This window comes from Ambystoma mexicanum, chromosome 7p (assembly GCF_040938575.1).
Source record: "Ambystoma mexicanum isolate Mex_15411 chromosome 7p, UKY_AmexF1_1, whole genome shotgun sequence".
Lineage (NCBI taxonomy): Eukaryota > Metazoa > Chordata > Amphibia > Caudata > Ambystomatidae > Ambystoma > Ambystoma mexicanum.
Window position 1 is genome coordinate 827,308,955 of NC_090939.1, and position 26,094 is coordinate 827,335,048.

At 43.7% G+C, this 26,094-nt stretch overlaps 1 protein-coding gene across 2 annotated transcripts in view; it reads left to right on the forward strand.

Annotated features, from left to right (window-relative positions):
- Positions 1-1,077: 1,077 nt before the first annotated feature.
- LOC138526349 (pyruvate dehydrogenase E1 component subunit alpha, mitochondrial) overlaps positions 1,078-26,094 on the forward strand; it is a 264,819-nt gene continuing 239,802 nt past the window's right edge. The window contains exons 1-2 of one of the 2 annotated variants that reach the window (XM_069636992.1): positions 1,129-1,300; positions 23,310-23,324. In XM_069636992.1, the coding sequence (XP_069493093.1) occupies positions 1,244-1,300; positions 23,310-23,324 (72 nt within the window). In that variant the 5' untranslated portion in view covers positions 1,129-1,243. Of the gene's footprint in view, positions 1,301-23,309; positions 23,325-26,094 lie in introns of both variants that reach the window. The other variant, XM_069636991.1, reaches the window with a different exon arrangement.

The window sequence follows — 26,094 nt, forward strand, 5'->3', positions numbered from 1 at the left end:
CACTGCACTCCCCCACTCCCTGCTATTTTGCCTCTTGGGAAAAATTGTGTATAGGAGCCATACAAATGTCCAATAAAGTAAAATGGCTCTCAAGACTCATTGAGATGGTGCTGGCTAATGTCTTCCGAATCTAATCAATGATGTTGGCATGAATGAGGCTTTTGCTTTAAACGTAATTACTGGGACGAAGAAGAGGTAATCTATAACTATTCATACCATGAGATTTTGATTTCACTAGGTTGCACTTTACCAAATCAAGTATGCTACAACCTAACAAGACGGCCATCTTAGAATGCAGCACCCACTAACTCAAAACAAGAATACCTAAATTTAAGCAGCGAAAAGTAATCCAACATACGCCTACATAGTCCGTGGACGAGTATTTAGATTACCAACGATTATAAATCTCGTCGATGTTCATTAGTTCTGAATGTATTTACAGTTTGGAAACGTCAACGTTTGAAATCTGCAAAAAGAGTTGCTGAGGAGGGAGAGGAGAGGAGAGGAGAGGAGAGGAGAGGAACTGATTCGCTATTGCATTATGCACCACTCACGGCGAACGCTTTGCATGGTTGCCTGCGTGCTTAGTGTTCCTTTTATGTCTGCTAAAAAGGACTCACGGAAATAGACAAGGGACAGGGCTGCGCAAGGTCGAGTTGAACTATATAGTACTCCGGGGAAGACAAATTAGACACCGAAGAGTTTACGAAGCCTCTGCCTTAATGGGCGACACAAAGCCACCATCTTGAAAAGTGTACAAGTTGCTGTTATTTAGTTCTAAATGCTTGGGATTATCTAAAGGTAGAACACAAACTGTAAAATGGGGAAACAAAGTAGGAACGTTTTCAATTATGATAATGAAATACACAATGATATTTATTTAAATACTAGAAACCTTAATTATAGGTATCAATTATTTAAATAAATGATATACACTTCATCTTATTACTTCCTTTTTTGAAGTTTACTCTCTCTTTTCAGTGCAAATATTAGACCCCGTTTGTGGCTCTCACATGAGCTCTTTGGTACTGTGCACTGGGGTTTATATTTCTGGAAGATGTCCGTCGTGTAGCCGAACGTTTGTTTATGTGGCTGTCTGAGTGGCTGGTTATGCCAAGCCTTTCTCGGGGCGTGCGCTGTTGGACCTCGAGCCTGCCTCTTTCGGGCTGTCACTGAGGGCAACATAAGGACAGAGGTAGACAGAAGGTGTGTTCGGAGCTCCCGTCAGTACCTGTTTCACCCCATGCGAAAAATGCTTTCTGCCCTCTCTCGAGTACTGCGGGGCCCGGCGCAAAACCCGGTAAGTGAGAATAATATGTCTGTCAAAGTGGAGGAAGAGAGTCTGCAAACTGGGTTGTAGCCGCCTCTTGTTTCATACATGCCAGCTCTCCAGATATAGGACGGGGCAGAGGAACCAAAAAATGCTTAGTGTCTCGCACCGTTGCTGGTTAAGGACGACCTTGTATTTTGGGCTCTAACATTAAAGAAATGGGTCACGTTTAAATCATTGACGCATTTCTCCAGTAGGCAGTGATGCTACAACGTGATATGCAAAAATTGCCGGTTCTCACAGAACGCAACGTGATATTGGAAGGTGTTGCACCTAAAGCTAACATTTTAGTGCTCAAATATTTCTTTTGCATTTAAAGAGAAGGTTTTTTTGTTAAAAAAAACATCAAAACCATAAGTTAAACGTAAGAATACTAAATTGAAGTTTATATTTTAAAATATCTGCTGTGTGTTTACCATTAAACTATTGATTCGGAGTAGATTTGAGTAGGTAGTGAACGGAGTCCAAAGCCTACATTATCTTGGAGGATAACTATGAGGCAACGCGTTCGCCTTGGGAACAGGACGAAGTGTGCAACACTGGTTCTGATCCGAGGTCAAGTGCTCTAACGGGAGTTGTCAGGCAATGAAGCTATATAAAGTGCATACACCTCAACTCGTGTCACCGGCCATGTAATCCGCTTACTCCCCTTACAGGCCCCTTGCATGCACATACACTTCAACGGGCTCTCTCACCCGCCACAAACAAAATTGGTGTTGTCACCCACCATTGGACGCACAAGGTTGGTGCTATGAAAGTACCAATAATTAAGGGTGGTATGCGTGGATCGGGCGTCGGTTTTGCTAGGAGATTCAGTAAACACAGAACCTGTGCTTGCATGAAGTGATCAAGAATGATGGTATGTAAATCCTGACAGTTCTGTGGTATGCTGGTTTTAAGCTGGAGCCAGTGAAGTGGCATTAAGGTAGGTAGTTTTGGAGTTGGTGGGCAGACTATTTTTCTTGTATAACAGAGCTTTTGGACTTCAGGGAGAACTTTTGGATTTACTGATTCAAATCAATGCATGCTAATGGACTGAACATCAGCAACAACACTAGCTGAGCTAGCAAGCTAGGACTGTTCTCAAGATCTCATTCATTCCAAACAGACCCTTTGGTTGAACATACTTTTGTACAATGCAGTACTGTAACTTGAGTGAACTAAGCAGCCACTGAGAAGGACCTCTTACGCTACCTGAAACGTTGTATGGTAAATATGTTTTAATCAATTGTGTTATTATGTTGTATTGGGAGGGACAGGATTTTCTGGCATATTCTGCCATAACAGCTCACCGTCCACCATCGGTCATAGTGGAGTTTGTTGATTTCCGGTTTGTAGTCTTTTATTGTGGCAGTAAGCATGAGGTCCAGCAATGTGTTAATGTTTCTCTCCCTGATATGGGGAATGTGAACTATGCAAGAATAATAATGTCGCTGGAGAAATGATGGGAGAATCCCAGGATGCCATTGATACTACTTGCTGCTTGCAAAAGTACTAAATAGTCGGAAATTAATGTATTGGGTGAAAGGGGTACCTGTGTGTGTGTGTGTGTTGCATTTGTCTGTGTCTGATGTTTTGCGTTTACTGGAGTCGAAAAGGGCAGGGAAAAGTTGGCTTGTTATGATGCTTCTGAAGCATGTCTTATTTCTTCCCTTGAATACTTTGTGCCACTGGGCGTCTGTGATGGATTTTTGCATATCAGTTTACCACGCTTTCCCCATTGTGATCTTCTGATGATCCATGCTATTCTTTCTCCAATTGTAGATGTAGGAGATTAAGAGGTGGACCAGGGTCAAAAGCCCTGTTGTGGTGAAAGTTTGCATGAGGCTGTAGTATGTTGACTAAGTCATAATTGAGACATTCAAAAGCTAGGTTACAAAATGTGCACTCGCCACTATCCAAAGGCTAGTGATATTTGACTCTTAGTGAGTAGGAAATGGGTGTGTTGTGTGTATGTATAGAATTGAGATGGTGAGTGACTTTTTTATGGATGGCTAATTAACTGCTACTTGAATTTCTGCCCCATTTTGACAAGCATCCACACCATAATGGGCCGTTCACTGAACATAACTTTATGTCATTACCAAGATGATCCGAGATGCACCGATTGTACTTGTTTAACCATTTGGTCCAGCAAATTGTTTTTCCTAGTTGTAATGGTTGGATTGACGCACAGAGAAATATGGCTAGAGTTGCAAATTGTCTTTTTTGACTTTTTGTGTGTGTACATAAATTAAACCTTACACAATCCCAATAATTCAATTGGGTCTACATACAGAATCATTGTTAAAGTACGCAGTAAACACACTAAATCACACTCCCCTTACACAAATTCTAGAAAGAAAGAGAAAATGCATCACATTAAACTACAATACATCACTTCTTATTTTTAAAAAATCCTCTATAAAAATTTAAGTTGGCTTTACTGTAAAGAAAAATGGATCAAGTGCATTTAGCAAAATACTCGAGGTGGAGTTAATCAACCTGTCCCATAGAAGATCCCCAAAAGGAAGTCTAAGATCTTTCATAAATCTTATCAAAACATCCTACGATCATCACACAGCATTTCACTAAACAGTACTAAATGCTTCAAAGTCTCAATGGCTTTTCAATGGCTTTCTCACAATAGTAACAGAGAACTTTCGCAATCTTTCCTTCTCCACAAATTACAATTCTCTTTTGTCAGTAAAAGATTCACCAAAAACGCATGTTTGCTCTACCGTATTTTCATGAAGTAACCCTGACAAGGCGGGGTGTGATTTTCCCCCAGTTTTCTGTAGGCACCCGGGAAGTCAGGGAAACCTCCTTGTATTTCCCCTAACTCCACACATCAAACACCATTCCCCCCACCCCCCTTCACAAGTACCTTTTTGTGGGCAGTTAAATTGTGAAGGACCTTTTTGAAATCTACGCCCCCATCATTTAATTGAGCTGCAAAATTCCTCAAATAGGCACGATTCAATTCCGGCTTCTTTCTTTGAAAATTTGAGGGTCTAAAAGCTTCTTGCAGATATGAAATGATGATATGGCATTTATAATGCGCCTATGCACAAGTGTTTCAAGGCGCGACGAGGCAAGGGAGGGGGAATAAAGGGAAGACAGACAATGATCCTACTAGGCCAGGTGTCATTCAGATCGTGCAAGTGCATGGGAAGGGGGGGGGGGGGGAAGTGTGAGGGTGGAATGGAAAGGGGAAAGTGCAGTTCACAGGATAGTAGAATAAATAAGATAAATAAAAACGGCCGGCTGGTGGCAAGTGCAAGGTAAGTGCAGACATAAGTGCTGGTAGGGGGACTGTAGGGATACAGAAAACGGTCTCCATGTGCAGGGTTTGTCAGGAAGGCAGTACAGGTGGGCAATTGGCTGGGCCTTGGCCTGAGATCAGAAAGGGTGGCCAGGAACCCGTGCAGTTTCTGTCAGGAATTTAGTAGGGGAGAGGGGAAGAGAAAGCAGAAGTGAAGAGGAAGGTTTTGAGGTGCTTCCAGAACCGGAGATGGTTCTCCTCAAGTTTCAGGGAGGCACGGAGACTGTTCCAGAGGGAGGCTCCTGCAGAAGAGAGAGATCTACCACCAACTCGTTGCTTGGAGATACGACTGACCCTGAGGGAGTTGGAGGTGGATGAGCGAAGAGCTCGAGAAGGAAGATGTTTAGGAAGAGCGAGTTGAAGATATTGCGGCCCCAGAAGGCCTTGTGGACAATGCAGAGGGTTTTGAACTTAATTCTCGCAGCCACTGGGAGCCAGTGTAGAGATTTCCGTTCTGGAGAGATACGATCCCTGGGCTTGAGGCCAAGGACAAGTCTTGCAATCCTGTTCTGGATAAGTTGCAGAGGGCGGAGGGTAGAGGCAGGCAGATTTAGATAAAGGCTGTTACAATAGGGCTCTGGAGACAGTGAGCTTCTGGGGTAAGGAGAGGAAAGGAAGAATACCTCTGAGGAGGTGCAGCTGGTATTGTGAGTTCTTAAAGACATCAGAGATGTGAGGAGAGAAGGAGAGTGTGGAGTCGAAGATGACCCTGAGGTTTTTAGCCTTGCAGGTGGGAGCAGCAAGAGGGCCAAGAGAGGCCGCCCAGAGAGCTGCAGGGAAGGAAGGAGTGGGTGTGCCGATGAGTAGACAGAGGTCGTCGGCGGCACACCACTCCTGGATGTCAGTCAGAGATGAGGGAAGGGGAGGAGGAGGCGGAGGCCGAGGTAGCCTGAAAATGAGCTTGGTATCATCCGCATAGCAGAGAGCAGCGATGTGGTGGGCAAGGAGTGCCAGGTATTGGTTGAAAAGTCAGGGAGAGAGGTTAGATCCCTGGGGGACACCACAGGTAGATAAAAAGATATCGGAGAGGAAGGATCCAAGTTGGACCTGGGAGGGTCGCGTCAATCAGAGAGGTAAGAAGTCTGCCACGCCAGAGCCTGACCAGAGATACCCAGGTTATCACGGTGATTGAGGAGCAGGATGGTATGGTTGACAGTGTCCAAGGCAGAAGAGAGATCAAGCAAGATAAGAATGCAAGGAGTGTTGGAGTCAAAGTTGGAGAGCAGGCCTTCATGGTTGTTCAGGAGAGCAGTTTCCGTGCTTCTGGCAGCTCTGAAGCCAGACCGATGGAGACAACCAACAGATTCAATGTGGAGATTAAGCTGGGAGATGGCTGGTTTCTCCAGGAGCTTGCCCAGGAAGGGAGTGATGGAGATTGGGTGATAGTTAGCTGAGCAGGAGGGGTCTGCCAAGGGTTTCTTAAGAAGAGGGTGCACAAGGGAGTGCTTCAGGGCGGATGGGAAAACTCTAGTGGAGAAGGAGTGATTGCAGAAATCAGCCAGAGCAGGAGCCAGGGAGTCAATGTGGTCCTTGATAGTTTTGAAGGAACAGGGGTGAACCTGTTCGACGAGACTTGCATAGATCGGAATTGTCTTGAAACCTCGTCGGCAGAGAAAAGGGGAAAGGCAGAGAAGGAGGGAGGGGGGAGTGGCTGCAGAAGGGGCAGAGGAAGAGTAGGGAATAGAGGGAGGATGGCGATAGGAGGAGAGTGAGGACAAGATGTCCTGAGTTTTTGAATGAGCAACCGTTTCCACAATGCTCTCAAGTTAAGTGAAATAAATCCTAGCTCATATTGCATTCGAGCCCTATGGTCGCTATCCAGCATTGAGATTTTGCCCTTCCAAAAAGGCTTTCTAAACCGGTCAAATCAAACAACTGATTGTGAACTTCTAATCAATATATAATAGACAGGACTATTTTGCTTTCGTAACACTTTAAAATCAGGAGCAGTGAAAATCTACCAAAACGCCTATTAAAGTGCTTCATTTGGGGAAGTAAATTACTTGCCTTCTTCTGCAAATGATTGATTAGTGCATTCTTGCATGACTGTGAATACACCATAATGCTTAAATATATTGTTTCTTTTGTCACTTAGTCTTTGGGGCCCAAAAGCCACCACCTATGACCTTTCTTTCTGTGTGCCGAGAGCCTTACTGTCTTAGTCTTGTTTGGGTTTATAAGATGGTCATGTGCCCTGGTGTAACCCGAAAAAAGCAATCAATAGTCTTTGGAGGCTCACGCGGATACAATTGAAAAGGACGATTTCACCTGCTTAAGACAACCAAATGACCTGCGTATCATTTATCTTAGAGGGTACAAAAGAAGCTCCTGACACTGCGACATCCAGGTCAGCGAGGTAGAAGTTAAAAGAAAAGGTGCCACTGTTCATCCTTTGCAAAGCCCTCTAATAACCATAATTTCTTGTGAAAGATCTCCTGCTAGATTTGGCCTCACCTTTTAACATGGTGTCAAATAATAGATAAACACAAATATTTAAAAGACTGTACGGAATACCCTCAACCTCCAGTTTTTCCTCAAAGGGTTCCCCTATTCACTTTGTCAAAAGCAAGGGATAAATATTTACTTGCCACGTATAATGCAGAACCTCTCTGGGTCAAGGTCGATTGTTGAAAATGATCAATTATCAGCGCTGCCAGTGTTTACTCACCCCAGGACGAACCTACCTAGATATGATATGGCATTTATAAAGCGCCTATACACAAGTGTTTCAAGGCGCGAAAAGTTAGACTTCAAGATCTTGTTCTGCATGACCCTTTCAGAACAAGTGACACAAAGATTTTAGAATCGTCTTCAAGCAATGCCATAGGTCTATAATTCGTTGGGTTGCATTTGTTCCCCCTTTTTAAAGATTGGAACAATATATGCCAATTTCCATGAACTTGGCAACTTCTGTTCATCAACCTAAATAGATATAAATACAGCTCAGTCCACATCATGGGATCACCCTTAAGTACTCTCTTACAGAGGGCGTTGGGTCCCGGTGCCCTAGACATAGGAACATTCATCATCAGGAGTTTAATATCATCCTGGTCAAGGTCTATGGACCAGGCACCATTGGTGTGAGTGCTCACTTTCTGATTGGCAGGGGCGGCATAGAGGTCTGCAGGTGTCTAACCCGTTTGGACTCCGCAATGGGGTTTGTCTGGCAGTGCAGTTGGAAAATATTCATTATAGCAACCAACTTCTATTAATTTATATCTAACTTATTTTATATACGTCAACATCGCTTCCCCTTTTTTCTGGTGCATGCCAAAAACGTAGGGCCTTTAATTTTTTATTTTTTTAACTTTGTTTAGCCTTATGATTTAGGGCCTCCTTATCTACCCCCCTCTCTGAGATTTTTACTAATCCTCTTTTGGGATACCCCAAGTATTCTTTTGGATTCTTGTATCTCCCTATTAAAGTACCAGGGGTGCATAGATTTACTAACCATATGAATTTTTATAAATCGGCGTGTATTTAATAAATAGTGACACTTTGAATGGAACAATGAGCTGCCTATTCTCCATGAGTGTTGATGTAGCTCTCTCCTTATATTTATATTTCATTTATTAATGATATCAGGGATCCAGATGAGCCTTTGTTTTCCCTTAGAAACTGTCACTGCCGCTACTACATGTTCTTGTTTACGATAGTGCTGGCCTTGAAATTTGGTTCCACGCATTCCAGGGAGAAACATTTGGGTATCCGAATAAAATCAATCCGGGACGATTGGGAACCCTGATGCCACCAAGTGTGAGGCTCTGTTGTAGCTCCTTTAGCTCTACTGTTAAGGGTGGTCAGGTCTTGTGAACAAGCGTGGCCATCACCTCTCAAGATGGTAAATGTCCTGGGCCCTACAATGGGGTGTGATGCTAGGTATCCTTGTGTTATTCAGTCCAGTGGGGAGAGTTGAGGATGCTTCTCCCCATTCATTCTCTGGTGGTCTAGGGGGGGATTTTGGTCTCTGTGCATGGGTTTGCTGGCGATTTCTGGTTGCCCGCAATGTATGTCTCCAGGTTGCACTTGAGGCTGCACTCTCACTGCTAGTGCTGTGCCGTTGCCTCTCTGCAGGATTTCTTCTCTTCCGGTTTCCTGGGGATCAATTCCTGTGCGTGAGGTGTGGGGCACTAGTTCTGGTTTTCTCGTTTAGGTTTCATTGCTTGCCTCCTGGTAACAACTTGTGGTCTCTGAAACAACAGGGGCGAGACCATGGCAAATATTTCATTGAGGCAAGGCTGGACAAGACCGTGTACTGCACAATAACATACGGGCACATGGCTGCGGGGTCACCCTCGGGGGTAGGACTGGCCCCAGATTTCTCCCTGCTAGGCTACCCACCTCAGGCTGAAAGGCGGTCCCTTAACCACTTTACAACGCCAGCTTGTCACAAGAGAAACATTTCCACAACATCCTCCCTACCCGACCCTATCACTCTCTCCAGTGCCAAGATATACTGCAAGTATGTAATTTTGAATATTTGTACAGTACTCTTTATCTTGAAGCACTTGTCTCCTCTCACTCCCCCCACCTGGTTAATGTTTTTTTGCAAGTCCCCTGTTTCTTATGTTGTTTTTATTTTAAAATATCTAGAAACAAAGACCTCCTATATTCAATATGTCTGTCGCTTCACGCTGGCGTAATGACTGTTCCCAAACAGTTCATGTTTTTCAATGTCCTCTATATTTGATGCTGGTGAGGCCTTCAAAGGTTGATGTTCCAAACCTTGTATTGCTATTTGGAAGCGGTTGTCTTTGTGCATAATGGCACAAAGGTGTACTCGAATACTATTTTTAATGGAATCAATTGTGCTCCCAAAGTAATGTTTGTTACATATGCAATAGAGTATACATATACATACACTGTGCCTTTTTACAGTTTATTAAAGGATTTGTTAACGTACACATTTCAAATTGCAGCCTACCAGCCAAGCATAAGTCTCTCCGCCCCAACCCCCCTCAGTTCTCCACATGCACACAACCCGCAAAGAATCAATTATCACTTCCAGTGGGGAGTGCACCACATTTTGAAGATTCATATGACACTATATTTTTGGTGTTTATTTTTAATACTGGTGGTTTTGTTTAAAGCTTGAGAACACCACCACAAGTGCTAAGTTCTTTTTTGCATAGACTTGATTAAAGCTCGGCAGTAGAAACCTGATGGGTACAGTATGTGTTAAATGCCTGAGGCTATCTCCATTTTTAAATTGTTGGTTGCTTGTTCTAAGTTGTCCCACAGACTCTTTGACCAAAAGGAATATGTCCCAGAATTGGTCGGGAGAATGCGTTACAATTTATTGTGAGCCGAATGAGTAAAGAATGTTGACATTGCTTTCTTCTTGGCATGTATTACATCGTTGTGGTGGTACTTTTTTTTGATTGTACTAAATAAGAGTGCACTTTCTACTTGTTAAATTGAGCTGACCTCTGTGGATTTACGGTGCATCTTGGCTTTCAATCGATTGTTTTCATGATCTATTTCCAAAATAAAAGAAAGGGCATGGTGTTTTTGATGTAGTTCAGTAGAAGTAGTGTACCAAATAAACTTCACTATTCAGATGGATAATTTTATTTAGTCTCTTTTCCATTCCAAACCACTAGGATGTTTGTTGAGACTTTTAATAAATATATATTTTGTTTCAAGTCTGCTTAATCTAATTGACATTAGTACATTTCCCAGTAAGGACACACATGCTGCACTCATTGCGGTAACTTGATTCATTTGCAGTACAGAGCCTGATTGAAAATTAAGATTGCTAATCAGATTGAAAAATGTGGTCACGCAAGTGTTTGGTCAATAGCAGATAACTCTCATATCTTTGCATGAGGAAAAATCTTGCAATTTCTGATGTTAAGTAGAGTCTGCTGGAAGTTAGAAAGCTGTTAAGTCAAAAGCAAACATTATATCGATTTTCTTTTCCAGGTAGTTTAACTGAGCTGGTTAGTGACATCAAATCTGTCCCTCGGATAGGATTTCTGCTCGATAACGAATGGCTTGAGCAGTTTGTCTGTGACTTGTGAGATTGGTTTCACTGGTGATTTTAATGTTCTATATGAAGGAAAATTGTTATTGACCTCCTGTATTTTGAGTAAAAAGTAAATGGAGGCCATTTGGGAATGTTTCAACAAAGAGGAATTCTTGTTCCTCTTTTCCTAGAAGACTTTGTTCTTTTCAGTTTGGTACTGCAAGGAAGGAAGGGGCGAATTAGCCCCCCACATACATTCTACGCAAAATGAACCACTTGCTCTTGCACTAGGGGGGGACACCTCCATTGCCCTTCTGCTACCATGAGGCCTCAGCCGGAGCAGATGTGGGACTATTGCAAGACAAACCTGGACTCCATTTTGTGTACCCTCGACTCCATCTTTGGAGTAGGCCGCGATTCGGCATTACGAAGTCTCCTCTTCCCCTCTGCCGCGCCGCGCACAGCGAGCACCAACCGGCCCCCACCTTTTCTGCGCAGCCTAAGTCCCTTTTCTCACGTATGCACTTAAGATAACTGCAACAATTAACATTATGTATCATATCATTCTTCCTCTGAGATCACTGTCCTGTGTGTGATCCAGCCTGAACTATGCCTTGTAGCTCATCCATCTCCACAAACCTGCTCCCTCACTCCTGCTGTTGGAAAATTACTGCTTGTGTAACCCTGTGCCCTCCTAAGGTATTATCTTGATGTAACAGATGTGTGCCCCCACTACGCTGACCACCCCGAGTGCCCCCAATAAACTCGGACCTCTGCCACAATATATCCTGTCCTACTCTAACATGTCACTCCACCCCCCCCATTTCGCACAGATGTCAGACCAGCCCAGTACCCTTCACCTTACTAATGACCTAATGTGAAATTAAGTAGTTTTGTATGTACAACCTGTAAGCCTCTAAGATTTACTTAAAGGTGTGATGCTCATTGTTTTATTGTATGCCAAGATTTAGTAGCTATGCCAGTTTAGCTAGCTTCAAACGTATCACCAGCGTGACCCGACACTCGCCCCACCTGGACCCCTCCAGCTGAACCACGTGAGGCTCACCCTCCCACCAAAGGAGCAGCCAATCCTGATGAGGCAGCACCTACAGGCCCCTATACATCATCACCTTGTATCCAATAATATTGCATTTCTGTAACCCGTATAGCTGACATCACTGATGTTTTTCTGTTTTATAATCCATTGTAAGTGTAATGTTTGCCAGAGCGCTCACAGGGCAGCAGAGTTCTCTGGATGCTGAATACTATATAAAACTTGCAACCTGTTCTTTTAGTCTCATTCCCTACTGGGATGTCTTTTTATTCTGAGTTTGTATTGGTAATTCAGAGAGTGAGCACTTTCAGTACTCTGGTTACAGTAAGAGTTGTAATTCCTTGGTTGGCTGTCGGAGTTTGATAACATTCTGAAATGTTTAGATCGTTTGGTGCATGGGCTAGGTATTCTTAAGTCAATAAGCTCTATGTTGCCCCCACTTGTTTGTTAATGTTTTTATTTATAGCATTTTAAAGATACAAAGCGATCCTTTTCTTGAAAATGTGAACGAGAGCTGTTGATTTTTCTATATTTGACAACCTACAGATAAATAGATATTAGATAAAATGTACGAAGTCTATTTAGTATGCTTATTTCTCGGTCTGGTGGAACAAAGTAGGCTACTTGGTCACCTGTCCTCTTTGCTCTTAACTTAAAGATTACCCCACCTAGGCATTTGATGGCATTTCCGGTTACTGGTATGTGTACGTGGACCAATAATACAAAACCTGACAAAGGTGTAAGTATGTCGTCTTTGATGTCGGTAGCTGGCACGTGAGTGGGGGTGTCTTTCCTATGATTTGAGTACTGGAGCACAATGTGGTAGTAAATGCGAATACCTAGGGAAATGCGTACACACAAATTAAATCTTTGTTTGGCTTTGTGGAAGTCTCCACCAATAATCTGTTTCCTTGTGGGCAGTATACAATAGATCAGGCAAAGGTTACTGCTACTTTTAATTATACTTCAGAACCCCCAGTTCTCCATTAACTGTGGAAAGTATAGTATCCTTTTAGCTGGGGCTATGTCGGGCCTGGACGTTCTCTTACTTTGTGTACATTGGGTATATTTTAAAAGATGTTAATCTGTAAAACCAACTACTGCACTGTGTATCGGTTACTGAAACCTTATGTTTGGAAGGACATTAATTTGAGCAACTTGTTGATGGAATGATTTTTTTCAGTCTTTGTAATTTGTGTCATATAGACCAGATGGAATGTATCTGGAAATGTAAACAATCCTATAAGAACTGGGTCACATCATCACGAGCAAAGAAATTACAAGCTGATGTCGCAAAAATGCTAGCCGCGGTCCAGACAAAAACTCTAGAAGTCTGTGGGAAATCATCAACAATGGCGATGACTTCCAAACTGCTGTTATTACAAACCAAGTTTCTGAGGATTGTTGGGTGAATCACTATAAGACCCTGTTTAAAAAGACCAATGACTATAGGGGCGCAAAGGAACTGTGAGCACCTATGTCTAAAGGATGGGCTTTGATTGGGATGATAAATAATAAAAAAAAAACTCTGCTCATCTAGAGCAGCCTGCCCCGACGGAGTCATGAATTTCATGCTTAAGCAAAATAATGAGGAGTGGACGGAAATAATATACCTTCTCTTTAAGCAGGTAAGGGGAACTAGATCTATCCCTTTATCCTGGAAAAGAAATATTAATCGTGCCTATCTATAAGAAAGGAGATTGTGGGCATCCTGGAAATCAAAGGGCAATTGCTCTATTAGACTCAATTGGGAAGATCTTCACATCGCTCATCTTAAGAGACCTTAAAGGGTTTATAGTCATAATGTAGAAACTAATGATGTCGAAAGTAATTTTTTCGAAAAATAAAAATTTCATGCCTTTTTTTAATGCTTTTTTTTCGAAATGGGGGTGGGGGGGTTCCCCCCCCCCCCTCCAACATCCCTTTTTTTTTTTTTTTTTTTTTTTTTTGGTTTAACCATATTTTTTTATCCCGAACCCCAAAATAAATATATAATTTTAAAAAACGGAACTCAACATTTTTTTTTTTTTTCAACATTATTTTTTCGAGAAAATGACCGACCACCACCTTAAAGCCTGGGCAAAGGAATCAGACAACCTATACAAGCGCCAAACGGCCTTTGTAAGTGGTGTAGGCACATCATTAAATTTGTTCATATTGAACCTTCTAAAACAGAAGGCCCTTGAGACCAAAGGATCTCGGGATTATTGATCTCGAAAAAGCTTTTGATGGATTAGTCGGGAGTTATTATGGCAGAAACCTGAGAGGTGGAACTGTCCTAAAGACCTATTTGAAGCAATACAAGCCTTAGATTCCAACACCACAATCCAAGAGCAACTAACAGGAGATGGATCTGTCACAAGGAAGATCCCTACCTTCAGGGGAATAAAGCAGGGACGTTTGCCCTCTATCTAGCAGACCTTTTTGAATCTCAAATGAATGTTCGAGCCTTCCCTCCAAGGATCGGGACAGCTGCCATATTGTGGATAATTATTCTATTTTCAAATCTGTTTATTGCCATTTGTTATCGTGCAGTTACACTTATCGAACTGACTGTGCCGTCAGTGCCAGGATTATCAGTATTGCATAATAAACAATACTTTTTTTTCTTTCAACAAAAAACAACTAACTTAACAACATTCAACTGTCTCCAGGTCTTATTGTCCGTTACTCGGACTATTAGTAGGTAATAGGGTGGGGAATCGGGAGCAGGAAGGGGGGGATCCCAGAGCCCTGGGGTCCCGGCCTAATCTGTGTATGTCTCTATCGAGGGTATCATATTCCTACAGTTCAGTGTGATTAAGTTCGTTTCTGTTCATGGGGGTTTATCATCTGAGGGGTATAGCATGGTGCTGGTCATTTCTTTCCATATGGGGTTTCTTCCATATGGGGTCTCCATATGGAGAATGTGGGTTGCTCGGAAGGAGCCATTGATTGGCTCTTGTCTTTCCTCTCGGATCGCCAAGCAGAGTACATTGGGGCAGTAGTTTCCGATCCGTATGACATCTTATTCGGAGTACCACAAGGGGCCAGTCTGTCCCCCATGTTGTTTAACATATACATGCGCACATTGTGCAGTCTACTGGTGAATGCGGGGGTGTCGTTTACTAATTACGCAGACGACACCCAACTCATTCTGGAACTGGGTGGCAGCCACTATGATTCAGACAGTGAAATAATAGCCAGGGTTTATAAGATAATCGACGATTGGATGCAGACAAACTGGATGTGTCTGAACTACTCTAAAACCGAGCTGATGCTGTTTGGATCAAGTCATCAGCTAGCGAACTTGGGGGCTGAGTATAAATCGTTTAAAATCAAGAATGCCACTATCCAGGTGGTCCAGAAAGTGAAGAGCCTGGGAATAATGGTCAACTCGCAGGTGGATTCTCATGCCCAGACTAGCTACCTACAAAAAATATGGCATATTACTTAAGGCTCATGAAAGCCATTAGGCCGTTTCTTAATGAGGGTAATATGGCCACCGTAGCCAGGGCCATTATACTATCAAGGCTTGACTATGGCAATGCCCTGTTATTAGGGGCCTCCTCTAGGGATGTTTCTAGTTGTCAGGTGCTTCAGAACAACGCGGTTAGGCTGGTAAAAAATCTGAAGAAAAGAGATCATGTTACTGCAGAGAGAATAGCCTTGCATTGGCTCAGAGTGGAGGAGCGTATTAAATTCAAAGCTCTCTGCCTGGTGCATAAATGCCTGTACGGCTCTGCTCCTGAGTATCTGAAAAAGGGCTTAGTGCTTCATACCCCCAATAGGAATCTTCGTTCAAAGGGCAAATGTCTGTTGATCGTCCCCAAGTTTAAATTGAAATCTGGGCTGGGCAGTTCCTTTTTGGTGCAGGCCCCCAGCTTGTGGAACAGTGTTCCAGAAACACTCAGAACCGTTACCAACCTTACTGTTTTTAGGAAAGGGTTGAAGACTCATCTTTTCAGATGATGAACTGGGATACGGGGGATTATGACCACCTCATGGCTTAGCGCAGACGTTCCTATTGTTTTGTTTTTCGTTGTTTGCCTAAGCGCCCTGATGCCCACGGGCTATCGGCGCTATACAAAAAATAAATACATACATATCTCCAGGGTTGAGTTAGATTCGTCGGTCGAACTAGTAACACTATCTTCCCATGCTCTTATTTCTGCGTTGATCCATCTTTCGAGTTCGTTACGCCATACATTGTAGTTTGGCCCTGCAGGATTTTTCCAGGCCATGGCAATTTGTCTTTTAGCCAATATGCAAGTTAAGTCCATGAGTCTGACCCAGTGTTTAAGTTTGGCTGGTCTGGGGTGTATTCCTAGGAGGCTCTCCCCGGGGGACCACCTGTAGTTGGAAGTGCCCGCTTTTTCAAACGTCTGCTTTATTTTCATCCAGAAAGATTGCACTGTGTTGCATTCCCAGAACATGTGCAGTAGACCTGCATCATCTGCTCTGCACCGTGGGCAGTGGGATCTCGTTTGTCTATTGATGTTCGCCAGTCTGCAAGGAGTCAGTTATGTTCTGTATAGCATGTTCAGTTGTATGAACCGAATCTATGGTTTCTGGACACAGCTTTAGGGTATACCAGCGCCATGTTCCATTCACCCTCCGACAGTTCCTGTCCCAAATCTGTCGTTGAGGTGGCCATATATCTGGGAGACCGCTCTCCGTCCCTCCCCCAAGTTATATAGCAACGTAATGAGGGGGGCTGATTCTGGTTCTTCTGGCCAACTGACCCATTTTTTTCCTTGCCGTTTCTCGTAGTCTGTGATACCAGAGGAATTGGCCAGCGTGTATGTCGTCTTCCCTTTGGAGTGATTCAAACTCCCTGAAGGAGCCCTCGTCATATAGGTCCCCCCAGGTGTAGACGCCTTTCTTTTCCCAGTGCCTAAGATGCAGTAGGTCTGCGTCTGTCCTGCACATGTCTTGGACCATTAGTATTTCCGGGGAGTATGGGTGTTTCAGCCGGATTATTGACCTCGTCCTTCACCACCCTGGGAAGGCAAATATGGCAATGTAGGGTATGTCTCTCAGTAGGTGTTGTGGTGCCCAGATGAGTTGTCTATACTGTATGGGGGAAATCGTGGATTGCAGTAGGGGGGTCTCGGATGTGGTGTCATCTGCCAACCATCTGGCCACGAAGCGGAGTTGGGCAGCCAAATAATATTTATCGTAATTCGGGAGTTGGATTCCACCTTGTGTGTGCGCTAATACCAGGGCGGAATGTACTATTTTTGTGTCTATTCTGCCCCCACAGAAACTCGCGGACTATCGACTCGAGCAGGCGGAATAACAAGTTTTTGATGTAATATTGTACATTCTGGAATTTGTAGAGAAACCGGGGGAGGACAATCATTTTAACTACAGAGGCTCTGCCCATTACAGATAGAGGAAGCTTCGCCCAGAAACTCCTTGATCTGCGCAATGCGGGAACTGCCGCTTTTGTATCGTGTTAGTGCATCTGTTCCGGGCTATGCATTATTTGGATTCCCAGGTAGCGGAATGCCGAAATCTGCCATTGTATTGCGAGCGCCGGGAGTTCTTCTATGTCTTTGCCCTTTAGCCCTGCTAGTGGGAACAGGTAGGACTTTGTTTTGCTAAATTGTATACCTGAGACCTTGGAGAAGTTGTCCAGTACTTCCAGCATGGTTGGAATATTGAGATGAGGGTCCCTGACGTATAGGAGAACATCGTCCGCGTAGAGCGAGATGATGTGATCTATCCCTCCCAGCCTTATCCCCGCATTGAAAAATTGTTTCCTAAAACAAATGGCAATGGGTTCTAACCCAAGGATATAGAGCAGGGGAGACAATGGGCATCCCTGCCTAGTGCCCATGCTTTTGATACGTGTCTCCCAGTTTTCAGCCGAGCTCTCGGTGGGTCAAAATACTGTACACCAGGCCGAAGAAACCCAGGGCCAAAGCCAAATTCTTTTAGGACCGCCAACAACCATTCCCAATATATAGAATCAAATGCCTTAATGGCATCTAGTGAGAACAAGGCGAATGGTTCGGAACTTGTGTCTGTCTGTTTGACAATGTGCTGAAGTCTGCGTAAATTCATGGTTGTGTTGCGTCCCGGCACAAATCCGCATTGGTCTGTGTGGACAATGTCCCTTATATGTCTGGACAGCCTGTTAGCTAGGATTGTGGTCAATAGTTTAACGTCATAATTGAGCATGGCCAAGGGTCGGTATGAGTCGCATTGCTCAGCCGGTTTGTTCGGTTTGAGAACTGGGATCACTAGGGTTTCCCTCATACTATCAGGCAGAATGCCCCGTTCGTATGTTTCCAGGAAGACCTTGTGTAAAAGTGGAACCAGAGAGGGGCCATATGCTTTGTAAACTTCCGGGGGCAACCCATCTCTGCCTGGGGCCTTACACGTAGCCTGTGAATTAATTGCTTTGGCTATATCTTCTGCGGTAATCTCAGCATCTAAGGCTTCGGCCTGTGTAGGGGAGAGCCTAGGTAATCCTATCTCCTCCAGGGTGTCTGTTATCTGGCCTGGAGGGATTGTGGCGTTGTGTGAGTACAAGTGTGCATAGTAGCCTCTGAAGGTGTCGTTTATGCTGTGTTGGGTTTGGTGTGTATTGGCAATGTTGTCCCAAAGTGAGGTAATTGTGTCTCTAGGATGCTCCTTTCTGCAAAGCCAAGCTAACAGTCTACCAGGCCTATCAGCTTCCATGTGCGCTCTGTTTGTTTTGGTGGCATAATCAAACTTGGCCAATTTATCCCAGGCTATCTTGCATTCATCCTTAAAGGCTTTAAGTTTGTCCTCCCGCTTCTGTGAGTCTAAAGGACTAGCATCTAGCCTCTCAATCTCCCTTTCCCTTTGTGTTAATTCACCTCGCAGCAGTTTTCGTACGCCTCCAGCCTTCGCTATAACCTCTCCATGCACCACTACCTTCAAGGCCTCCCATACAGTGCTCACAATGTCCACAGTTCCGATATTTAGTTCTATATAGTGATCTATTAAGTCTTGCAGTTCATCGTTGAAGGCTTGGTCCTTCAGGGCTTCAACCGGCATTCGCCACATGGGGATGGGTGATCTGGGGCCAGCATGGTTCCATTCTACCACCAGTGGAGAGTGATCAGAGATCGTTCTCCCCAGATATTGTGCTTCTTCCATTTGGGGCAGGTGCTCCCTAGCTACAAAGATATAATCCAATCTTGTGTGGAGAGTGTGGGGGGATGAATAGTAAGAGTAGGTGCGTGCCAGCGGGTGTAATTCCCTCCACACATCAGCTAGATCTAGTCTGTCCGTCATGGTATTTAGTGTGATTGTAGCTGCCGACGGAGCTTTGGGTAGGGGCAGAGATCTATCTAGTTCAGGGTTATGGGTGCAATTAAAGTCTCCTCCCCATATGAATAGGACATTTCTATGGAATGTAATTTTAGCGTACATTAGGTCGAGGTGGGCCAGAATATTATTTTTGCGGAGGTAGCAGTTCACTATGCATGCTTCCTCTTGTTTAATGTGTCCCCCTCAGTATTACAAATCTACCCTCTGGGTCACTTATGGCTTTGGTTATTCGAAATGGAAATTGTGGAAGGAATCCATGTATACACCCCTCTAGCGTATTTAGAGTAGGCAGTCCCATACCCCTGCCCTCCCCAATGGTCTTGAAGTTTGGCCATAGATTCCTCCAGTGCAGTGTGCTTCCTTTTTAAGAGCACTATCATTACCCCTTTCCTGTCCAGGTAGGACTTAATTCTGTTTCTTCGAAGGTAAGTGCCAAGGCCTCTTACGTTCCATGTCATTATTTTTATTTTCATCGCCATGTCTCTTTATGGGGGGCGTTGTAATCACCATGGTTTTCCGGGTGGGGCCCCCGGGGTTAGGATTCCGAAATACGGGACCTCCTTGTTTTTTTCAAGGGCACATTTCCAGCCCTCTTCCCCTCCCCTGTCGTCATAGCAATGTAATTTGGAGACCTACCAACTTTTTTAACTGTCATTCTAGCGAATGAACTGTCCAAACTGTTTAACTGCGAACTGCCCCCAGCAGTTGCGTTGAACTTGCAGCGCTTAGGGACTCCCTGGCCTTCTGGGTCTCTCCAGGCCTTCCAGTGCGGGCGGTGTGCGGGTGTTTGACCTGCACGTTTCTTGCGGGGGTGGGTCATCGACATGTTTGCTTGTGATTCTTTGTGCTTCTGCCTGGCATTGCTATCTTCGTGTTACGGTCTTGGTTACAGGCCAATCAATGAAGTTATGCTTCCATGTGGGATCCACTATCCATGTTGACAGTTGTGGTTTCTTGTTTTTTCATTTGTCTGCGTTTAGTGGTTCCTCATCGTCAGCTAGGTTATTGTGTTCAAGCCACATATTTGCTGCGGCCGGGGTCTCTAAGAAGATTGCTTTTCCTTTGTAGAGGACTTTGAGGCGAGAGGGGTAGAGCAACATGTATTAGAGGCTGAGTTTTCGTAGTCTCGCCTTCAAAAGAGTTTCTGGCACGTTGTACCGCAGGGGTATAATCAGGGTACATGACTATTGTGTCTTGTCGTCTAATTTCTCCATCTTCTCTGGAATATCTCAGTATTGTCTCTCTGTTGCGAAAATGTAGGATTTTGGCAATGATCGGGAGGGGTTGCGAGCCTGGTGGAGGGTGCCTCTGTAGGGACCTGTGGGCTTGTTCTACTGAAAACCCCTGCAAGAGTTTTTCTGGTCCGATTTCCTGCTGTATCAATGTCTCTATAAATTCTGTAGGGTTCAGACCTTCCATGTCTTTGGGAATACCTAGAATCCTGATATTATTGCGCCGTGCGCGACCTTCCGCGTCCTCGGACCGAGTCTCCAGTCTTGCCACTTTTTGTTCCAGGTAAGAACGCGCTTCTTTAAGTCTGTGGTATTCTCAACATTGTCATGAAGGACGGTTTCGTTGGCGTTCACTTTTTCAGTCAGGTTGCGAGCATCTTGACGCATAAATTGCATGTCCGCTTTCATTTCATCTATCTTGTTTTCGATAGAGGTGCGGAGCGCTGCAATGGCCTGAAGAACTTGCGTATCGTTAGTTGCTGCTTCCGTGTGCAGTGGTTCATCATCGGGCAAGGATTCAGGTTGCACCGGTTGTTTAGGCCTGACTGTCGTGTAGGAGTCCATTGTTGTTAGTTTGGGTTTGGTTCTAGGCGGAGACATTGCTTCTTTCTGTGCTGTTGTGTTGAACTATCTATTCATGGATAATCTATGTGGATGATCTGGTCTTTATTGACCAGACCACTATAGGTCTTCAGAGACAAATCGCAGAGTTTAAACTACTTGGATTCCAACGGCATGCCAATGAATATTAAAAAATCAATGGTGCTCCGGCTCAGAGGAGCCTGCGAAACTTGGAAAGAAAAACCGCAGGGTTTTTGAAACGCAACCGCGTTGTTTCTGCTGCCGTGGCTATCACTTTGGGTCTCCGGTGCTCCCACAGGGGAGCCCCGGAGACCCAAAGTGAAAGCAAAGGCAGCAGAAACACAACGCGGTTGTTTCCATGCCGCAGTGTTTCTGCCTAAAGCTGTTTTCCCGTTTGGGGCTCTTGGGCTTCCCACGGGGAGCCCGAAAGCCCCAAATGGGAATGCACCTTTAGGCAGAAACACAACACGGTTGTGTTTGAAAATGCTGCGGTTTTTCTTTCCAAGTTTCTCGGGCTCCTCCGAGCTGGAGGAGCCTGAGAAACTTGGAAAGAAAAACCGCAGCGTTTTCAAACACACTAACGTTGTATTTGTGTGCGGTAGCTTCAAAAGCTACCGCAAACATAAATACAACATTTTTAAAGCTGCAGTTTTATTTCTAAGTTTTCTGGGCTCCTCCAGCCCGGAAAACTTAGAAAAAAACCACAGCTAGTGCTTATTTTTAAAAAAAATAAATAGCACTTACCGAGATGCAGCTGCAGCTTTTCTGCCTGTAGTCTCCGGTCTGCATCCTCCGAGTCCCAGCAACAATGAAAGAAAATCCACCCAGTGGTAGCTTTTGTTTACTACAGCTGGCTGGCTTTTCCTTCATTAGTGCCGCAAAAGCAAGCACAGGCGGGCATCCATTGCACAAAATGGATGCCCCATGTGCTTCCTTTTTTTTTAAAATTTTGAGCTTCATTTTCAAGTGGCAATCGTTTTTTTGTTTTTTTTAATTATTGGCCATCTTTTTTTGCAATAAATTTCTTTTGGGCGAACCATTCCTTTAAAACCGGTACATTGACGGATGGGGGAAGGAACATGAATACTGTTAATACTACCTTTCCAGGCTTTTGAGTTGGACATTTGTGACATCAGACTATGTTTCTGTAAAATTGTTAAGTGTTTTATATGTTAAAGCTTTAAATGTGATTAACCAATGAAACAAAAAAAACACTAAAACAAGGGTGTATATATTTAATATTGCCAAGCTTTTACAACCCTTTGTCCATAAACAAAAACGTTCAGACAGCTTGGAGTTTATTGCAAACGCCCAAACCCGCTTCCTTGGCACCAGAGTGGCGACAGACCTTTTTCTTTTGTTTTAAGCTTGTGTGGCCTGATCTGTCGAACAGAACACTTGTCACAACTATTTAGTGTTTCCAGTTTTGCAAGTAGCTTTGGCACGTAGATTTGCTTTGTCTGAGCTGGCCTAGTCCCTCTGCAAAGAGTTACGAGAAGTTTGTCCTGGGCAGAGATTGGACTGCTTATTTTCTGCCATGGTCCCGCTCATACTTGCTGCAGGTTCATGGGTCCTGGGGTGGAAGCTAGATTTGCCTACCTGGAACTGCTACGTCTCAGAAAAGTAACTTTAACGCTTTTTTCTCAAGTACTGGGAAGGCAGGAACTACAACAGACCAACAGATCTAGTCAGGAAGCTCTACAGAATAATGGTTGCTTTAGTATTTTGCTAATCCAGAAATAATCTCCCGTTTGTCCAACATTGTTTGCTTCTAACCGTCAACCTGTAAACCTGCATTTTTTTAGGACAGGAATGCTGCCATGGATGGATGGATGGAGGCAGGCAGTCTTGAATCTGCGCAGGATGAGCAAATCCTGAATATAAGACCGGACTAATGTAGCACAGTGCTTCATTTGTCTGACTCTGTCCCAACTCTTCTAACTTTACTTGGCTTGATGGCAATGGAGCAGCAGTCGGAAGAATGAGGCAACTGGGCAGGGAGTAGCATGTGGTCAGACAGAATTTTACCTTCTGGATCAAACATGTTGTGAAGATGTTGACTTTAAGATGTCCACTTTGTAGGGAGTATTACAGAAGTCTAGGGATCCTCCTGGAGTAATACATTCCGGCTCCCTATGAGCTTCTCTGCCACATCAACTCTGGGGACTGGCACCCACCTGGAGTATAGCCACCACCCGTCTTTGAGTGTTCTGTTATCAAGTCATTCTTCCTTATGGGGCGGGGCTGGCAACAGATATGGGCATACTAGAGCCTAACCTCCTTTAAATTGCAGCAGCTGTGCTGGGTAAGTGCCTTGGCGACCTGTCTTGATGTGTAACATATTATTGAGGTGTTTGCTGCTTGGTAGAAAGTTTCGTTCTCATGCTTGCTCTTGAAACCTAAAACATCTGACTTAATTGATCAAACCAGGTCATATTGATTTGCATTCCTTTTGTTAGAATGTCACTGTACATTTTGTTTGAAGTTTTAAATGTGAAGACGCTGACTATATCTCCCCTATTTTTTTCCTGCCTTTTTTTCTGCTATAGGTAGCTGCTAGTGAGGTAAGACCCCAGTTCCTACGTATTTGCATTGAGTTCTACTCATGACATACTGAATCCATGTTTCCATTCATTATGTCTGATCGTTTGGAAGTGGTTACTCCCTATGGCGTTCCATTATTCCTAAGTATACATGTCAAAGCATTGATGGTGTATATTTCAAGCTTGCTCATCGATGTTCTGCTTTAAGCTTAGCTTGCCCCTTTTCTCTTTGCTGGTAATACCCCGGCCTTGATTAACACATCGAGGTGGGGATTCATTGCATTATGAAGTCCTTCAAAACAAATCTGGTGGTTTGCTGCCTTACATAGATCAGCATTAACCAAAAAAAGATAGTTTAGTTGGATCAGGCAAAATTTCTTGCTGATACTTTGTTTTGCAGCACACCAGCCATGCCCTTGCTCGGTCTCTGCCGAACTGTTTTCATTGTTGATTACAGCGTTGTGAATTGCCGATGTGTGTTTTCCTAAGGAGCCTGTAGTAACTACCCAAGTATGTTAATCGCAGGTGCTAATGGCAATATTACCCTCCAAAGTTCGCTGACTGTGTCAGTAACTGGACCTCCGACTACACTAAAGGACTCTCTCCCTTAACTTGTGCCGTTACCATCAAGGTCGGCCTGCTTTGTTTGGTAATATTGCCACAAAGCATTAAAGCAGCATCATCTTCTGAGGCCCATTGGCTAATAGAAGCTTAACAGATTCCTTAGTCTTCTCCCTAAGCAGAGAAAGCTAATGTAGTAAAAGGGTACTACTTCCATTAAGCAGTAGAGATTTGCTACTGTGACCACAATCGCTTTTTTTGTATCTCTGTACATTTTTTATTTTAGTGCTTTCACTACAGTTGAGGAGAGATTGGCACTATGTGTAAACCGAATACCTAATCAATCTCAGCCTGAATTAAGAAGAGTGGCTGAAAAAGTGGAAGAATGGCCTGAAGGCTCACTAACTACATTGCTCCTGCATGAGGGAAATCTGCTGCATGGTGGCTTTGTTATTATATGATAGTCTTGTATTGTAGAAGGTAAGTAGTGAAGAGCTAGATCGGGAGATAGACCCTCATAAGGCCCACCATTGTTATGTGCGTCACAGTAAGCACATTGATGGCTGCTAAGTATGGACTAGTTAAAGATTATTGGCATTTCCTTTTTCTTGCTGTGATGGGCTGTAAATAACTTGTTGAAGTAGCCCAGTGACAGTTGTTGTTCTTGCCCAGTTACAACATTATGATTATGTAATAATGGGGGGTAAATGGGCTTGGAGCAGGATTAGGGTCTGTGTCCATCCATCACCTGAGTTTAAATGTTTATCGCTATGATAGAGAACCAACAGAAATGGTTGGTTGCCAATTTGTGCTAATTGGTGGGGTGAATATCTTGTAGCTATCCCTAAACACAGGGTTAAGCCTAATGTGAAAAGCTGAAATATCATTACAAAAATGTACTTTGAAAGAGCAATTTAAAGATACAGAGACCACCATAATGTTTCATTTCTGTGATTTCCTCCTAAATGATAGCTGGAACATTTGAGACTTACAGAAGCCCTCCTTATTTGGGAGAGTACAAAAGGTTTTGTGGCCCTTCTCCCATTATGAACTATATCCCTTCATTTTTAGGATTAGTAAGAACGCTGTTTTACTTAAGTGTTGATCACAAAATCCCCTCCAACAATGGTTATTTTTTGCCTTACAAGGTTTAAGTCTCATTCTTAAGGATGGCATGCATGCATGTATATGCCACTTTCAGTCGATTGTGTATTGGGACCAGAAACATTAAGCTAGTAGAAGACCTGTAGAATGATTGTCTGGGAGCAGGGACACCAAGCTGCCCAGACCACTATATGATTACCTCCTGGTTAAAGGTTTACATTTAGCAACAGTTAAAACTCCTTTTTTGGTGGACATTTTAGTCTTTTGTTTTGAAGGTTTTTCAGGCGTCTTCTGGCGAGACCTTACAAATACACCTGCAGTGCTCGGAAATGTTTACCACCAAGTTATTTGGTTCTCACCATTGCAAAGCAGTAGAGTGGCCAAACTTTGCCCTTAGGAGCAGATTGGTCGCAAGGTAGTTGGCCAGTACACAAACACACAGTAAGGGATTGTCCACATTGTATAATTACAAAAAAATGCTCTTTAGTATTGGATATATACACCAGGGGTACACATTTGAAGTTACAAGCTACTAGCCAGGCATAAAGTTACTTGCCCCTGTGGTTCTTTACATGAACACAGCACACCATTTCTTAATCGCCAAGAGTCTATTATCACTCACTGTTAGGCAAGATTGTATGCAGTACCCTTTGGGTGCACTATAACATTCCTGACCGCCTGGCAATAGGAACCCAACCTTTGGTATATGCTTGTACTACACAGGTTGGTAGTGTGTTGAGCAGCCAGGTTTATCTCACGAGGGGTCCATGTGAGCTGTAGGGGAGTTTGCACAGAGATTCACAGTGACAAGTATTCAAATAAAGACACACAAGGTTTCTTGAATAAACAATTATTTTTAAAAAATGTACCGTTTCATAGCCCTAAGTTTTGTTTAACCTGGCCAAAAGTGGCTAGCTTGGCTGCGGTTTGTGAGGGTGCTAAGATGCGGATAGACAAGATATCTGTTGGGTATTTTACCTATTTACTTTAAGAAGATTCAAAGAGGGGGGGGAACTAAATGCTTATAGGATCTCTGGCAGATTCTATAACAAAAGAGTAACGCTATAGGGAAAACTCTAAACTAGTGCTCTCCAGTGTATTGGGATTAGAGTTATTTTCCCAGCGT